At 34.5% G+C, this 20,414-nt stretch overlaps 1 protein-coding gene across 1 annotated transcript; it reads right to left on the bottom strand.

Annotated features, from left to right (window-relative positions):
- Positions 1 to 2,660: 2,660 nt before the first annotated feature.
- On the bottom strand, positions 2,661 to 17,242 carry LOC144437556 (copine-8-like). The gene is made up of 16 exons (XM_078126907.1): positions 17,169 to 17,242; positions 14,975 to 15,015; positions 13,582 to 13,628; positions 11,734 to 11,837; positions 11,073 to 11,112; positions 10,340 to 10,416; positions 9,796 to 9,856; positions 9,338 to 9,441; positions 8,814 to 8,960; positions 8,157 to 8,235; positions 6,910 to 7,072; positions 6,190 to 6,371; positions 5,490 to 5,617; positions 5,211 to 5,313; positions 3,246 to 3,303; positions 2,661 to 2,740 (listed from the first exon to the last, which is right to left on the bottom strand). The coding sequence occupies exons 1-16, from the start codon at positions 17,237 to 17,239 to the stop codon at positions 2,661 to 2,663; spliced, it is 1,485 nt and encodes a 494-aa protein (XP_077983033.1). The 5' UTR covers positions 17,240 to 17,242.
- Between the last annotated feature and the right edge of the window lie 3,172 nt (positions 17,243 to 20,414).

Here is a 20,414-nt window from a genome sequence, read left to right as displayed (position 1 = left end):
AAATTAATTTGAGAAATTTTGATTGATAAAAATGAATTGTTCGGTCCTATATTTCTACTTGGTATACATTACAATTATTTAATTTTCTAATGAAAATATCCACCCTTTAATAATTACCAAACATTTTAGTATACTAGTACAAATGCTATGCTGCACATATTCAATTACGACTGGTAAACCAAAGATAGCAGCTTTGGAGACAATTTACAAATTGTCAGCAAAATGTCAAAGAAACAGACTTTTTATACTGTAATACAATACAGACCAATCACCTACTCATGGATATCACAATTACCAAACTTCAGTATCTAAAAACCAGGTTTGTTAAAGTTCGAATGTAGACTATAGAGGGCGCTGTTTCCAACAAAACTGTATTTATCCAATTTGAAATTTTGCTATAAATTTTCCTCTTAACAATGCTCTTTGTATGAATAATCATTCATGTGTACCAGAAGTAACAAGACAACAATATAGCATATTGTCTTAGAATAATGAAATTGTTCCTGTGAGGGAACATCAAACTTCAAAGTGATAATGCACATACCCACTTTTAATAGGCCTATATCTCAAGTTTTGTGCAAGGTTTGACAAAGATACCAGCTTGTACACATCAAAGTCATGGGTGTGCATGGACAGATGTTGTACATGTGATATCCATTTCTATCTTTCATCCTCAAGATAATGCCATTCTGGGACCAAAAGTGTAGAAGGAATTTCAAAGAATTGGGTGTTCCTTCTGATGATTAAGACTTTGTAATGGCAGTGATGTCAGATCTGCTGAATAGCTTGGAATATGGCAAGATGTGATCAACATCAAATGCAGATTAAAGTGATTATGTTCATTATCATTGATCTCACATGACCTTTAGGTCAACTCATCAAAAGTTCATTGACCCCTTAGCTTCTCCATCATTAAATTGCTGACATCAAACTATATAAAGCTAGTAGTGTTTAAATTTCTGTGCTGATCAGAGTTACATTTTCAGCTTTTCACTACTAAAATGTTCCATCTATATATTTCATACTTCAAATTTATTATCTCTAACATTGTGTGTTATATATGGCATATGTACATGTGCACAACATGGCAATAAATAGTATTATAAAATGAGTTAAACACTACACTACATTACAATGTCTAAAATAGCTATCGGTACTATTTCAACTAAAGTTCTAAATCTTGACAGTTGGTACAATTTACGTGAGAAGTAATTCTCCCTGTTCAACCAACACCACATTCGCCAAACAAACAATATTCACTGTATACATTCATTATTATAACAGTGTTCTCCCCACTGTTTCACCAGGGTTTCCCGACCAAATTATGGAATGACGTCAGAAAGTATGAAAATTTTATCACATTTCTTGGTGCTACATTGGTTCTCAAATTTTGATGAAAATACTTCATTAATCTCCTTGTTGTATATAACACTTGAAAACTGACAACATCTGAGGACTGTACAGAGATACATGACTATTGCAATATTCTCACATAGTCATAAACTGCAGTTGTCCATAACCTTAATACAGACAGTGCCCGAGTTTGTTGCAAATATAGCTTTGGTTTGCTTTGTTATTAGAAGGCACAGATTGTATTATGATTAAAACATAAATATAAGGTATGTTATTTCACCGTTACACAATTATATGCTACAAAATTTACACATGCAGCATCAACTTCATTTTCTACTGACTGTCTAAATCTACATAGCAGGGGCATATGGTGGTGGAGGTGCTGATGGTGCTGTTGCTGATTGTGGTGGTGGGTAAAATTGCTGTTGTTGCTGTGGAAACTGTTGTTGTTGTTGTTGTTGTTGTTGTTGTTGTTGTTGTGGAAACTGTTGTTGCTGTGGAAATTGTTGCTGTTGCTGTGGATACTGTTGTTGCTGTGGAAATTGCTGTTGCTGTGGGAATTGCTGTTGAGGTGGGAATTGCTGCTGAGGTGGCACTTGACCCATTGCAGTTTGTTGTGGTGGCTGCATCTGCTGAGGGGGTGCCACTCCTATACCTGTGTGCTCTTGTGGTGGTGCTTCTCTAGGTTGGATATTCCTGGTTTTCATCCATAGGAGTAGCTGATCTGGAACTTCAGTCAATACATCCTTTGCTAGTCTGGCTTTACTTAGTGGTGCACTACCCCCACTTGATATATACTCTCTGAATGGCACAAACTGAAAAGTTACAAAAACAAAAATCTCATTATACAATTGTACAATGTAGTAACTATGATGTTATAGATTTAAATCTCACCAAAGACATACTCAATGCATTATTCAATCATTGGTATTACCCTATCCTACACCTATGATGGCATAACCTACACTTGCTAAAACTCCCTGAGAATTATACATGCCTAGCTGCAGTAGGATCAGTCCAACATAAAACAGCCCTCTCCTACCAGGTACCCTTTACACAGATTAAGTAAACCAAGGTACATGTATGCCTCAAATTTGTGCACGAACTTTAAATGAATGATAGCTGAGTACTGAAACTTGCAATGTAGATGTTTAGCTAGCCACTGTAATCAACTTGCAATGTATAGATGTTGAGCTAGCCACTGTAATCAACTTGCAATGTATAGATGTTGAGCTAGCCACTGTAACCAACTTGCACTGTATAGATGTTGAGCTAGCAACTGTAATCAATTGATCAAATTCAACCATTCATACCTGCACTATATCTCTTTCTGCATACTGCCCTCTAGAGCTCAGTCTTTTCTTGTCAGCATCTAACTCTTCCATAGCTGAAATTATTGAAAAAACAACATCAAAATAGATATCATTGCAAAAGAAAGAGACAAATCTTTGAATTAAATCTTGAAAACACTGCAATATTACTAGACCTGGAAGAAGGAAGAATGTTAGTGCAACATACATTTACATACATACATACATACATACATACATACATACATACGCACGCACGCACGCACGCACGCACACACACACACACACACACACACACACACACACACACATACACACACACACACACGTACATACGTACGTACGTACGTACATACATACATACATACATACATACATACATACATACATACATACATACATACATTTACAGACAGACATGATTTAACATGTGTTAGAGGTTGTATGTACTTTAAGTAGGATATGTTAACACAAAAGACTATCAAGTTTTGGCTGTGTCCATTACTGCTAATTCTCTCCTAAATCTAATAATTTAAGGAAAAACAATAATGTTGACTACTAACAATTATTGATAATTCTTACCATCAAAGTCTGCTGGGCCAACTCCAACTATGATGATTGACATGGGTAACCGGGATGCCTGCAATAATAACTATCATTATGACAAACATCTATACAAATGTGACCTGAATGACACTGAATGACATGTTGAGTACAAATTCAGTCAATAAAACTTTGATGACCTACGTTGCTGATCAAATCAACTGGTGTGTAATACAGAAAAGTCACAGGAATTCTTGCTCTTTTGTACATCACATCATTTATTTTATCATTTTATTTAAATTGTGTTTCTTGCTGATTGGCATAATGGACAGAGATCATAGCTTGGTGTTAACTTTGACACCAGCTGTTTATAACCCGATGTGAGTTACAAGTTACAGTCTTACTAGATATGGTCAAACATACATAAAGGTACAGTCTACAGTCTTACTAGATATGGTCAAACATACATAAAGGTACAGTCTACGGTCTTACTAGATATGGTCAAACATACATAAAGGTACAGTCTACAGTCTTACTAGATATGGTCAAACATACATAAAGGTACAGTCTACAGTCTTACTAGATATGATCAAACATACATAAAGGTACAGTCTACAGTCTTACTAGATATGATCAAACATACATAAAGGTACAGTCTACAGTCTTACTAGATATGGTCAAACATAAAGGTACAGTCTACAGTCTTACTAGATATGGTCAAACATAAAGGTACAGTCTACAGTCTTACTAGATATGGTCAAACATAAAGGTACAGTCTACAGTCTTACTAGATATGATCAAACATACATAAAGGTACAGTCTACAGTCTTACTAGATATGGTCAAACATAAAGGTACAGTCTACAGTCTTACTAGATATGGTCAAACATAAAGGTACAGTCTACAGTCATACTAGATATGGTCAAACATACATAAAGGTACAGTCTACAGTCTTACTAGATATGGTCAAACATACATAAAGGTACAGTCTACAGTCATACTAGATATGGTCAAACATACATAAAGGTACAGTCTACAGTCTTACTAGATATGGTCAAACATAAAGGTACAGTCTACAGTCTTACTAGATATGGTCAAACATAAAGGTACAGTCTACAGTCATACTAGATATGGTCAAACATACATAAAGGTACAGTCTACAGTCTTACTAGATATGGTCAAACATACATAAAGGTACAGTCTACAGTCATACTAGATATGGTCAAACATACATAAAGGTACAGTCTACAGTCTTACTAGATATGGTCAAACATACATAAAGGTACAGTCTACAGTCTTACTAGATATGGTCAAACATACATAAAGGTACAGTCTACAGTCTTACTAGATATGGTCAAACATACATAAAGGTACAGTCTACAGTCTTACTAGATATGATCAAACATACATAAAGGTACAGTCTACAGTCTTACTAGATATGGTCAAACATACATAAAGGTACAGTCTACAGTCATACTAGATATGGTCAAACATACATAAAGGTACAGTCTACAGTCTTACTAGATATGGTCAAACATACATAAAGGTACAGTCTACAGTCTTACTAGATATGGTCAAACATAAAGGTACAGTCTACAGTCTTACTAGATATGGTCAAACATAAAGGTACAGTCTACAGTCATACTAGATATGGTCAAACATACATAAAGGTACAGTCTACAGTCTTACTAGATATGGTCAAACATACATAAAGGTACAGTCTACAGTCTTACTAGATATGGTCAAACATACATAAAGGTACAGTCTACAGTCATACTAGATATGGTCAAACATACATAAAGGTACAGTCTACAGTCTTACTAGATATGGTCAAACATAAAGGTACAGTCTACAGTCTTACTAGATATGGTCAAACATAAAGGTACAGTCTACAGTCTTACTAGATATGATCAAACATACATAAAGGTACAGTCTACAGTCATACTAGATATGGTCAAACATACATAAAGGATTCCAAAATAATTCAAGTTTGGTTAAAACTTACACCAACAACAGCTGCCTTTGTCTGCTCCATATCAGAGATAATACCATCAGTTATTATGAGTAGTATAAAGTAGTTGGAACCATCGGTGTACGATGCTGCAAATCTGACAGAAAAATGAAGAATGTAACAGAAAATAGTAAACTTTAGTCCATCACAAGATTGTCATTTTACACTTGTCTACCACTGACATAAAACTGTGGAAGGAAATAGTTATAACTAAGGGGGCAATTCAACAATGGTACAGGTACACTTTTCAAGTTTGCTTTAAGATTATCTTACCTTGCTACATGGTTGATGACTGGTGCAAAGTTTGTAGGTCCATAAAGTTGAACTGCTCTGATAGACTGTTGATAAGCCTGTAACACACCATCAATACCTGCACAGAATGGATTACTTGGGTTTCCATTCTGAAAGGAAAATTACAGATAAAGTAATATGGAATCAGACACAGTTCACATCTCATTAGAAAAATACACCTATTACTTGGAGTTATGAGTGATGACGTCAGTCCATAGCAACAATTACACAGCTAAGAGTAAGACCAATTTCTGAGTAAAGCTGAGTAATGTTCAACAATCTGTTTATACAGTTGGGATGCCTAGATACAGTAGAAACAAATGACGTGAAGATGAGATGATATTACCAGAGTTTCATTTACAGATAATGTTGGGGTGACTAGTCCAATAGAAATATAGACAGGAATATTTCAAAATACAATATCAAATGGATATAATACCAGACAGTAAGACACAGTTTGTATGTGTGACTTTAATACAGACAGTAAGACACTGTGTATGTGTGACTTTAATAGCAGACAAAAGTTGTATTAAAGTAAACCTTTGTTCCAAACACAAACTTAAAAATTGTTACCTGCAAGTTTTGCGTTTGGAGCAAAAGTTTACAATGCTTTACCAGAACAGATGAATTTTTACTTGAAGACATGATCATGTCAGTTATTTTCGGAGAACCAACAACTTACCAGAAAGAATTCATGTGATACACGTCCATCTGGTGGAATTCTGGCTCCAAATCCTAATGCTGGAAACAATTTATCACTATCATAGTCTTGGATAATTTCACCTACAGCTTGTAGAGCATTGATATACTGATTGGGTTGGTATGGGTTGATATAATGTAGAGAGGTGGGCTGAGATGGATTTCCTGAAATGGAAATAGAATACTTTACATGTATAACTGCAAGAAGTATACATATCAAGGTCCATTATTGCTAAATGCCTTTTTTCATTTGCTTAGAATGTTTGTGTATTTGTTTGAAGATAACTGGTTGTTATGATATGTTCATTTAGTTGTCCTTGAAAGTAGACCCACAAATTATATCAATATTTAGATATTATTCCCCAAATGTTTCCTTTATTCAGCCAGGGCAAATATGATTGATCTGAGGAGGCCAGGCAGTAGGCCATCTTCTTTCTCACTTTTAGACTTCACAATGATAAGATATGAAGATCAAGTTCAATATAAGCTCCCTCTGAGTTTCTTACCATTTGATTCTGTGAAATGAATAGTTACCATGACAACAGGTTCTGCATAATACCCTATTTCTTACCATTTGATGCTGTGAAATCAACAGTAACCATGACAACAGGTTCTGTATAAAACCCTGTTTCTTACCATTTGATGCTATGAAATCAACAGTAACCGTGACAACATGTTCTGTAAAAAACCTTCAGTTTCTTACCATTTGATGCTGTGAAATCAACAGCTACTGTGAAGTTCATCTGAGTTCCTCCTTTGATGAAATCTAGAAATGAATGGACTTGTTCCACATCACATTGAAGTACTTCTATTGTACCAGAATTTTTATAACTCTTCTTTTTGGCTTTTTTCTTGGGATTAATCAACTGAAAAATACACAACTGTCTTATTCATTGTTCACCTGTGGTTGGCATCAACTTATATTTTAAATCAAACATTTGGAACATTTTTAAAAAATCTTTTTAACTTTCTGACAGAGACAAAGTAAACTCTCATAGAATGCTAGTGTTTATGTTATGGTACATGTAGTAAGAAGATAAATTCTAACAGACTTGTTTCATAATTCAAGAAACTTACATGTCTGTGTTTTTGTTATTATTTGTGTAAGTTCTCATTTCCAGTGGTTAGTATGTATGCAAGACTGATTATGATAGGTTCACCATCAAACATACAGTACAGCTGATTGCCCTAAAGATTTGGTCAATTTTAACCAGATTTCCTCATCTCTGTTACTAATGGTCTACAAATTATACAAGAACTCACGACATTATTTTCACTCACCACCATAATCATAATATTATCATCATTCATTCTCAAACTTGTGTGTCTATAAACTTCCTAACATTTCTCATTTCTCTTTATCAGAGTTTGCACATCACTAGGTATGACTTTTGCAACATGCAATGTTATTGTAATGACAACATTACTATGGTAACTACAACACTTCCAAGACATTACTATGGTAACTACAACACTTTATGGTAACCACAACACTTCCAAGAAATTACTATGGCAACTACAACACTTCCAAGACATTACTATGGTAACTACAACAGTTCCAAGACATTACAACAGTTGCAAGACATTACTATGGTAACTACAACACTTCCAAGACATTATTATCATGGAAACTACAACACTTCCAAGACATTACTATGGTAACTACAATACTTCCAAGACATTACTATGGTGACTACAACAGTTGCAAGACATTACTACATGTATGGTAACTACATTTTTACAACACTTCCAAGACATTACTATGGTAACTACAACAGTTACAAGACATTACAACAGTTGCAAGACATTACTATGGCAACTACAACACTTCCAAGACATTACTATGGTAACTACAGCATTTCCAAGATGTTTCTTGTCGAAAATATGAAATCTTTCAAAACACAAACATTTTGACAATAGACAAATACAACAATGTACTCATAGACTCACCTCATAATGGTTAGAATATCCTGGTCCTTTGGCTAACTCCCTGGCATTAGTTTGAAACTCTCCGATATAATCATGGCTACTAGGGGTGGAAAGATTACAAGATGACAGTTGAGGAAATAAATTCACTGGCACTATTGTACACATGTGTACATAGATATAAGAACCAGTGAATATATACTATCATTACACAGCCTACAAAGGAGATACAAAGGTGTACACAGACATGCATGGTGCCAGAAGGACAGATTAAAATATAGGTTACTAAGTGCTGGCATGGAAATCAATTTTGAATTTGAACTTTTCAGACAAGTTCAAAATCATGTGTGACATCCTGGAGGGCAGCATACTCTACATTTAAACAGTATCTTTGCATTGAAATAATGGCTTTCTTTATGCTAGAGGACTGGCTTGATTCTGAAAGTTAGTGGTCTGGTATCTCGCTGACCAGACAGGTCAACACAGGGTTACTACAAAGTGCATAGTACGGTACTGGACACATTGACAAACCTTACACACTAGGTAACATAACCTATGTACAAATATTTGCATGCTATACTCAACATATGTTATACACTTGGGTACAGGGATAACAACTTTCATGAGGGTAAGTCTTTCCATGACAAGTTTAATGACTTTAGGCTATACAATAGCACTCACCTTCCACTGCTATTCCAATCATAGCATTCTACTTTGATGGTTCTATCTAAATCACCATTACAAAGTGCTCTTGCTGAAAGCTTAAATGATTTCCAAATTGGGTTCAAAGTTTTCATTATAACTTCTGTCTTGTGACATATTGTATATCTGTAACACAAGATACATCTAGTGTGAATGTCACCAACAATTTCTACAATTACAGACATCTTCACACAGCTAATAACAACTTGCTGTTGGGACTATAAAATTAACACATCGATGGTCAATATAGGATATATGATATATGATGTATGATGTAATAAAAATAAACCCTTGTTTGTCATTTGACATTCTTCTGAAAGGCTTTCTTTTCAATGTTTTACACTATTTTCAGGGTATAAGTGTAAGATATGTGTAAGGAAAGAATATTCTTTACATTAAATTATATTTGTGTACAAATTTGCAAACATCTCTATCTATTCGCTCCTCCTACAAATCACTAAATACTTGACTGAAGACTGAATTACGAAGGGAAAGCCACTTACGTCATGTCTTCATTGCATCTATAAAATACCAAGAAAGGGTCTGATTTGCCAAAGAAATCCATCTTGTCCAAACGTGTACCTTTGAACTGCATGGTGAAAACATCCTGTGGAATGGAAATAGAAATATCTTGTATTATTCATTTATTTGGCTAACTTAGATATCATTATCAACAATAATGTGGGTTTATGTTAGTGTAATTGTAAGTTCCCCCCACACACACACACAAACACAAACACAAACACACAAAAAACACAAACACACAAAAAACGCAAACACAAATGCAAACACAAATGCAAACGCAAACACAAACACACACACACACACACACACACACAAACACACAAACAAACACAAACACACAAACAAACAAACACAAACACAAACACATAGTATGTGATGCATATTCATGTATGTCTTTAGGTACTGTTTTCTGTGATTTCTTTATCACAATACTCACTTTACAATCACTAACTTCTTCAGCTGATACAATAATCTTGCCTGAATTTCGACTGGGTCCTCTGTGTAATAATGGAAACATACTGATACTGTCACACAAATAATACAGTGTAATTCCATGTTTGATTTCCAAGGTTACATGTCAATCTATACTGTAATTAACTATACATAGTATAATGCAATCAAATCAAAAAAGATATTATAATTGCTCTCTGTATGTATCTAAACTCACATAAAAATATTTAATCAGGAACATTATTTTACTTATATACTTATATAACATTAGCCTATTTCATTGTAGTGTTCTTTAATATCTTTATTACACTGATGTACCTTTATTACACTGATGTACCCAAATAGAATTGTCAATTTTCTATATGGTTGTAATAAAGTTATATCTAATCTAAAAAAATCTGGAGTCTAGTACAAAGAATTGCAATTGTATGGATTAATCTTTGTGACTCTTTGCATGTGTACAATTGAATACAATTACATGAATACTATACCAGTTACAAAAGATTGCAAATGAGATTAAGATTACTTACTTAAGGGGCCTTTCAAGTCTCTGGTTTGGTGCACCAAGTATTTCTCCAAGATTACATTCTAATCTTCCAAGAAAGTCCTGCAAAAAGAGATTGTGTTAAACCACAAGTCATATTAACATATAAATATCAATATCTGGAAATATTAATTTCAATATATAGGATACAGTGAATAAAGGTCAAAGGTCAAATTTTAATACTGTACACTGTATGTTACATACAATAGGTCTCATAAACATTTAATTCTGGGGATTGGTGGAATCATCAAAGACATGTTACAGTTACTGCTAATGAAAAAAAAAATAACCCATGTTCTATTCCTCAGAAAAAGAATTGTTTTGTTCTAAAAATATAGGTGGAGTAAAGTTGTGTATATATATACCAGCATAGTGTGGCACTTGACAGAGATCGACAAAAGAGTACTGCTAGCTAACATATGCTTGTGTTATTGACCTAGTTGAATGGGTATAGTATTCAGAAAACTCAGACCCATCACACACCAACCCCAAATAAGTCCGCGTTTTTGAACCATACTATGTGACTGTCTACTATAGGTAATATTATGGTATAACCCCCCCCCCCCCCCCCCCCCCTCCATCCTCTCCCCACTGTGCATTGTTAACTATTTTTGGGCTCCCCTCAAATACATGGAGTAGCCACAACTACATGTAGTAATGTGAAAATGACATTATATGAAATATCAGTTTGTAATTGAAATGTATTAGGTATTACTTACATGTGATGATAAGGCAGACCTTGGGGAATCAACGTCATATCTGTCAAAAGACAAGACAAACTGATTAAATCATCAAATCAAATGGACAATAAATTCTTATTTAAAACAGCAAAGTAAAATTCACTTTAAAATACATTTTATTTTTCCGTTATCTTTGCTGACAATATGCTGGAAATGTCATAAATCTTTGTGAAAAATTTACTCTACAAATACTATGTAGAAATGATGTCAAATTGAACCCTCTATGTCATAGCAGTATTAGCAGTCCTATTAAATATTAATTACTGGTACACTAAATAAATTGGGTGTACTGAAACAGAATATCTTGGCTAAAAGCTCAAGATGGATGACAAGGTGGGATACAAAGCTCACTGATAGTCTACTTGAAGAATATGAGTCAGCAAGAGAACCATTGAAACAACCAGAATACAGAATACATATATCATAAAGTCGACTCAGCTACATGAATTGGAATTCTGAAACAGGTCACTTAAGGTCAAGAATATGACATCATTGCTATCGATCACTCAGTCTGTGGGGGATATAACTAGACATCAAATGTTGATGAACAATTCAGATTGTACAAGACAATATGCAGATTTTGATATTGGTAAACCGATTCTATTGGATCTGGAGATACTTAGCATTAAATTTAACTTACATATCAAATTTCAGTTTCTGCAACTCTTCAAAATAATAATCTATCACAAATTTACGGACAAAGTCTGGATTCAAAGTGTCTTTTATATGCTCTGTCCGCTCAAACTGCAAGGAGAAATATATACAATATATAAATACACAGGGTAATCACCAATACCAATACTAGTATATACAAATATTTACACAGTGTCTTATTTTCCCTTCTTTTCACTGGATTGAGAACTTGACTATATTCTTTTCAATGAAACAACCAAGTCAGCGCATATTTTTCTGCCTGTGTTGTACATTTGTAACTTGGAGGTCTGTTAAACTGTGTCAGTACAGTATTAACTAGTATTACAATTGTACATATACATACCTTTGTAAGCACTACTAGGATATATGTAATTATTTGTGTTTATTTCTGACAGTTTTATAGGCCATAAAACAACCTATTAATATAACAATGATACAATATAAGGTTTACTGTCTATTAGTCAGAATATGTGACTGCATAGTCAAGTACAACTATTTATTGTCTATTAGTCAGAATACAATGTGACTGCATAGCCAAGTACAACTATTTATTGTCTATTAGTCAGAATACAATGTGACTGCATAGCCAAGTACAACTATTTATTGTCTATTAGTCAGAATACAATGTGACTGCATAGCCAAGTACAACTATTTATTGTCTATTAGTCAGAATACAATGTGACTGCATAGCCAAGTACAACTATTTATTGTCTAATAGTCAGAATACAATGTGACTGCATAGTCAAGTACAACTGTTTATTGTCTATTAGTCAGAATACAATGTGACTGCATAGCCAAGTACAACTATTTATTGTCTATTAGTCAGAATACAATGTGACTGCATAGCCAAGTACAACTGTTTATTGTCTAATAGTCAGAATACAATGTGACTGCATAGCCAAGTACAACTGTTTATAGTCTATTAGTCAGAATACAATGTGACTGCATAGCCAAGTACAACTATTTATTGTCTATTAGTCAGAATACAATGTGACTGCATAGCCAAGTACAACTGTTTATTGTCTAATAGTCAGAATACAATGTGACTGCATAGCCAAGTACAACTATTTATTGTCTAATAGTCAGAATACAATGTGACTGCATAGCCAAGTACAACTATTTATTGTCTATTAGTCAGAATACAATGTGACTGCATAGCCAAGTACAACTATTTATTGTCTATTAGTCAGAATACAATGTGACTGCATAGCCAAGTACAACTGTTTATTGTCTAATAGTCAGAATACAATGTGACTGCATAGTCAAGTACAACTGTTTATTGTCTAATAGTCAGAATACAATGTGACTGCATAGCCAAGTACAACTATTTATTGTCTATTAGTCAGAATACAATGTGACTGCATAGCCAAGTACAACTATTTATTGTCTATTAGTCAGAATACAATGTGACTGCATAGCCAAGTACAACTATTTATTGTCTATTAGTCAGAATACAATGTGAGTGCATAGCCAAGTACAACTGTTTATTGTCTAATAGTCAGAATACAATGTGACTGCATAGCCAAGTACAACTATTTATTGTCTATTAGTCAGAATACAATGTGACTGCATAGCCAAGTACAACTATTTATTGTCTATTAGTCAGAATACAATGTGACTGCATAGCCAAGTACAACTATTTATTGTCTATTAGTCAGAATACAATGTGACTGCATAGCCAAGTACAACTGTTTATTGTCCATGTCTAAAGGTAGCACATCCCACATGTTAGCACTTAAAATAACAAAAGAATTTGATAAAGGCACATTAAATATAATGGATTTCAAAGTCTACTTTTCAAGTGTTGACAACCATATACTATTTTTAAACTTACTTCTGCAAAGTTGGTAGATCCTAGTTGTGTCGTATAAAGAACACACACTGTAAAGAGAAACATAAATTTTAAATGATTGGATTTGATATGACACAGGTTGATTAGATATGATTGGATTTGATATGACACAGGTTGATTAGATATGATTGGATTTGATATGACACAGGTTGATTAGATATGATTGGATTTGATATGACACAGGTTGATTAGATATGATTGGATTTGATATGACACAGGTTGATTAGATATGATTGGATTTGATATGACAGGTTGATTAGATGTGTTTGGATTTGATAAGATTGACATATGTTGATTAGATATGATTGGTTTTGATATGACACAGGTTGATTAGATATGATTGGATTTGATATGACACAGGTTGAGTAGATGTGATTGGAGCTGATGTTATTGATTTCCACTGATTTGTATATACTTGATTTGATATGAATGATTTCCACTGATTTGTATATACTTGATTTGATATGAATGATTTCCACTGATTTGTATATACTTGATTTGATATGAATGATTTCCACTGATTTGTATATACTTGATTTGATATGAATGATTTCTTCTGATTTGTATATACTTGATTTGATATGAATGATTTCCTCTGATTTGTATATACTTGATTTTATATGAATGATTTCTTCTGATTTGTATATACTTGATTTGTTATGACTGATCTCTTCTGACTTGTATACACTTGACTTGATATGATTTTATCTTATTGAATGCATGCATTAGATTTGCTTTAGCTGTACAGGTACATATATTTTAGAAAATATAAATACTAAATAAAGAATTTTATGTGCATGAAAGAAACTTGCACAGTGATTGATATTTTCACAACTGTATCATTTCTTTCTTTCAATAGTATATACATAGCACCCCCCCCCCCCGCTTGTCACCCCCCATCCCCATCACATTGAAATGTCACTATACATGAACACTGTATATTATCATTATTATTTGATTGGAAATAAGGCTGACTGTACAACTTTACACGTACATCAAAAGTTTCTATGAGCGACAAATCTGATTAAAATCTGTTGAAGGAAAAGTGTCAACAGACTTGATGCTAGTTCCAAGATGCATTGAGTGTCTCTCCATCCTAATGTCATGTACTGTGTCTGCTACTCAAGGGATGGTTGTCACCTGACCATACCCTGGGTTCACCCTTAAAATCCCTCTCTGTCATTGATGGCGTTTAGTCTTTGTTCTATAATATTTATATTATTTAGAAACGTACAACAATATTGGATGTTGATTTGTGCTACATTTCTGTATCGTTAAAGTTCTATTTCATAATGATAACTAATAAATTAATTTGTTATAAAACCTATCTTTTTTATCATTCATCAGAAATTCCATTCTAATAATGTGTACTTACTTGGATCAGATTTGGACAATACATCTTTGTCTAATAAATTCCTATAAAAAGAGCAGAAGCGAAATCATAAGTTACAATAAGAGATATTGAGCAGCATGACCTTTGAACTCTAGTCTATATTTTATCATCATAAGATCCAAATCTCTTGACTGAGTACATAGTTTTATAGTTATACTGTACAATTAAGTACACATACTGTAGAGGCCATAACAAGGAAATCACGTAATATAAGTATGTCACATCATGTAATATAAGCAGGGGTGAACAAATCCACTGGTCCTGGGGCTGGGACTAGTAATTATTTTGGGCGGACCACACAAATTTTACCTTGTCTGGTCCATCAGACCAGTACCTTACTGTTGATAACTATGTTAAAAAGTCGTCTGAATATACAGATTCATAGGCAAGATTTAATGTTTCACATTAGCGGGACCTGGGACCACTAATTCATTCAACAGGACCACTGGATTTTTAAGGCACTGGTCCGGGGACCACCAGTTCACAAAATGATTTGTTCACCCCTGATAAGTATATATATCATGTAATATTGAACACATATTGCCTGGCCATGAGGGCTATAGCACCCCTTTATTACACCCGAGGGACTGTGAGTCACCAGAATCACATGCTATTTCCCGAGGCCAAAGGCCGAGGGAAATAGAATGTGATTCTGGTAACTCACAGTCACGAGGGGGTAATGAATGGGTGCTATAGCCCGAATATAGGCCAGGCAATATGTGTTTTATAATATACCTCATGCTGTGAACTCGCGGTGGCAGACGACATCATCAGAAGCTGCCATTTTGACCTGCTGTGAACGCGCGGTGGTCACGTGACCATGTAAAAGTTGATGGAACTATTTCCCTAGGGAAAGTCATTCTATTTTCCTATCACGTGACTGATTCTAGCGCCATCACACAACGACCTACATGTATGTCATATGTCATATGAACCCTAGTTCGTGTGTTCGTTATTTCCCCTTTCCTTTTGTTCTGTACTTTATGCCTATCTGCCATTAAAGGTTCATTCGTACGTAATTGGTTTGTCATTATTGCCGTAGCGAATCATGGCACAGCATTATCACTAGGTATATTATAAAATGTAATATCAGTATATATATATATAATGTAATATCAGTATATATATAATGTAATATAAGTATACACATGTAATATAATGGACATATCACAGAGGCCATAGCAAGTTCATGTTTGAAATAGGACTACTTTTCTTACTGTCTATGGCCTGATTAAGGTGTGCTAGTCATACTGAAACACTGGTATACATCTTTATTCAGGGATTTGAAGTAAGGCTGACTTTAGAACTTTACATCCATCGGTTCAACTAGTCACTATATTTGTTATATATATGTCACAGTCATGAATATTGTATGTTTGTTGTATGTTAATTGTACTGTGTTCAATGTTAACTGTATGTTCTGTATGTGTAATGCTGCCTGTGTCGTTAAGTGTTATGTTCCGTATGTGTAATGCTGCAGTTGTTAAGTGTTAACTGTATGTTCTGTTTCTTCTACCCTCAACAGTAGGCTGTAGGTTCATGCATCACTTTTTCAACACTCAAAATACACCCACAATAACCATCTCATGACCAACAAAATATTGGGTACATAATATACTTTATCCTCACTCACTGATTCAGCCCCTTTCTTTGTTTATTTATTTGTTTGTTTGTTTGTAACACGGTTCCTGGGTTCCCTGTGTATAAAGTAAGGAATCAGCTGTTGTAAAATACCTTATCAGAGAATGAAAGTTTAAAAGAAATGCATCTCTTAAACTGTGATCTACAATATTACTGTGATAAAATATGGAAACTAAAAGTGGGAATGGGAGTGGCAGGGGACACCTGTTTACTACTGTGGTATGCAATTAAATGTCAGTCAGTCGTGTAGGTTTCGATGAAAGTAGTAACTTTCTTGTATTACATGTACTATAAATTGACGATGCTGGTGATAACATCATGTGAAAAATTACACTAGCAGTGACTAAAAACAGAATAGAATAAAAATTGTCCATAAATGTAGTCATGACATAAGGTACATTTGTGTACGATGCGGGTACGATGTCGATCATGTTGTCCGATGCGAGTCGCTGAGCTGACCAAGTATTGAAACGTCAGCTGTTGACCACCTGTGGATAAATTGAGACTTGATACTAGTTGCAACAATACAACTTACCTGCAAGAAACCGTTAGTTCAACCTTTGTGGCTGGGACAGTTGCCGAACCTGGACGAAAGTCTCCCTGCATCCCAGTCGCCATATTTGTAAATGATCCCTTAACTTCTCGTTTAGTGTGAAACATAGTGTAGGTATTTATTATCCGCTTAGGGGTTCATATATAATGTGACGTCAGCTATATACAGTAGTATCTTCACGCTGGAAAGAATTACTCATCACATTCACTCAAGTTATGAGATAATATTCTATTTCAGGATGGTAATATTCTAGTCTAGGATGATAATAATACAAAATAATGACGTTATATTAGGTGTCATTATTTTATATTATGATCACCCTGCCTCCTGGAATAGAACACAGGAGCGTGTAATATTTCATAGATTGTTGCTTAGAATGCCGTTTTCGTACGAATCTTGCTGCTACAAATGTATCAATCTCTATACTACTAAGAAATATTATCCTTTACATAATATATTTGTCTCTTCCCTTTACATGTAGGAATATATATTAATCAAAAGGTTGTTATATTTAGTCTGTAGACCTGGAAAACAACAATCTATGAAATATTACACGCCCCTGTGGAATAGAATATAAGCGTGCAGGGTTTTGTGATCTTGTATGTGTGTCAGCGTGTCGTATTGCCAGTGTCTGCAAACACTGACAACAAGAATACCTAGGAGGAGAATAAATTCGAAATTAAATATTTAAAACAAATGTATATAGGTACCCCTAAGTGATAGATAAATAAATAAATAAATAAATAGAGTCAAATTAATTTTAACAATTGAAGTTTCAAGGAGAAAAATATGATTTAAGTTGTGTAATATTATATTATACAACTGACTAGTTTGTATGTTTGTGTATCGGTTCAACGTACAGGCTACGTACACTCCTATAAACACGACGGAAGTATACGACAAATTAATGTACAAGTTGTACTATACTAGTAGGCCTCAGTTTTTGAATTCACGGCTGTTTTTACGTAACAACTTTTGATGACTTTATTATATTGATTTTTTCTTTACAAACAACTACCATACGTGCCTTACTTTTGCAAGTTCAAATCACCTTGAATAATAACGGTAGTATAACTACGATATCAATATCTCTCTCTCAATTTACTGTTATCGAACAATTTTGGAGGTTTTCTTGCAAACATTACTGAAACAAGTGTGACATTAGTCTAAGGAAGTAAAAAGAAGAAGTATGGATATAAAAAGTATATTTCATCACAGACAAGTAAAAAAGTTGTCTGTGATTTCAAGTGTGATTTATATGGTACATGCCAAATTATATTTGAATTTAACTTAATATACAGCTTAATATACAGCTTAAATTACTGACCAGATTTAGACTGTAAATTGTTGTTTCTTCACGCCTTGTCGAAAAGAAAAATTCTGCGCTACCAGACATGACATTGTATATCCATTAATTACCATTCAACATCATTCTACATCAACCTTTGGAACTCCAGTTGCACATACACATTGTACGTATCCGCTTCTACAAAAGTCGAGTTTGGCTTTTTTTTCAACTCTCCTTAACTTTCGCTAAAGTCTACCATTTTAGATACTGTAAAATCGTAAACCTCAACATCTCTTCTTTCGTGGCAGTCATGGTAAATCAATGTCTGAATTATTTGTAGGAATACTGATTTGATGAAACCATGGATGTATTATCTCCCCTAACTAACACATCCATGATGATATGAAACATACTTGCTGCTTACTCGAGAAGATTCCTTTGAAACATTTGTTCTGGCGAGTGGGGCAAATATGTAATATGGCTGAGCGCAAAGACCGGCTAGGTCTATATGGCGAGAGTAATTACCTGATATATGTGGGATATTGACCATGTAGTGTTGTGTATACAATACAAGAATATATTTTTACCATGGCCCATCAATGCCACATATGCCTACGTATACATTGTACTTTTGCATTGCCTTTACAGACAAGAGGAAGATGGGTAAAGTTCTACCATTACTTATATTTTGCTCGATTTAAATACAAAAGGCTTTACTTGAATTGTCTCAATGTGTACCTAATTATGATCAGGTCCTAAACACCTACATTTTCGTCCCCAAACATAATGTGTATAGGCATGGAAGTATAACCATGATATAAGCTTATGTATCAACAGAAAGGTATGGTCATCATTCGCCCACTTGTTTTTTTTTTTTTTTTTTTTTAGATCAACAGTGGGTCGAGCTCTTTGCAAAGCATAGATCTCTGACAGTCACTCAGCAACGTCTGTTCGTGTTGCGCCTGAGCATGGAGGTAGGAATGACCTATCTCCATGACCTGACGGTGTTTGCTTGTATTCATAGGCAATATATTTTCCACCTAAAATGATTTGTCGCGTCGAACAAGGACGGGTGTTCCATTATGACGTCATAAATCACTGCGCACATCGATGAATTATTACGAAATCACATATAGTTGCCACGGACTAGTGTCCAAGTGATATTATTCGACATTGACATAAATATGTAGGAAGATTTTGTCTCCCGTTTCTACATGTGGTCATTAGTATGCAAAAGCGTCAAGTCCGGACAGTTGCATTTTCGAATTATACAACGTATAAAGTTCGCCTGAAGAAAGCTATCAACAAACGATTGTTTGGACAGCGCTTGTACGGTAAGAAAGTTAGGTAAGCTATGATATATGCCACATTTCCTGCATTTACTGTTTGTGACACTTAGCGATATACATAAGGTTAACTTTGTAGCACAGTTTTGAATGTTCCGCAAAGACATTGGAGGTCCAATGGCCAAAATCGTGAACTTTTTTTTTTTTGCAACGACCGATTCATGTATGGGAGGAAGTACAACTCAGCGCCCTCTATAGTTTTCGTAGAATGTTGAATAGTGTGGTTTGGCTGTACAGCAAATCTGTTATTTTCGTTCAATTTCCAGTAGATTGATGTATCAGTGAGTGAATCATTGAGGTCATTTGTGTTGCATGCACAACTAAAGCTCAGAAAATGTTATTCACGTGAAATCCGGTAGGTAATGTGTATCTAAAACATGGATGGAGTTCAGATCTTCCCATCACTTTGCTAAGTTCATTCAATGACATGATTCACGATGTACGAGTTAACATGACTGCACGTACACAATCGAGGCTCATTGGCATTGCGGTCATGTCAATTTAGATTGTGTCGTTAAATCAATTCAAAATTTGTCATTTTTCGCGTCTTGAACAAAATTTATCATGCACGTCTGGGTTGCCGACCTGGGCATT

Source organism: Glandiceps talaboti, chromosome 1, assembly GCF_964340395.1.
Source record: "Glandiceps talaboti chromosome 1, keGlaTala1.1, whole genome shotgun sequence".
Classification (NCBI taxonomy): Eukaryota; Metazoa; Hemichordata; class Enteropneusta; family Spengelidae; genus Glandiceps; species Glandiceps talaboti.
Note: the sequence above shows the minus strand (reverse complement) of the source record. Positions and strands in the feature narration are given on the sequence as shown.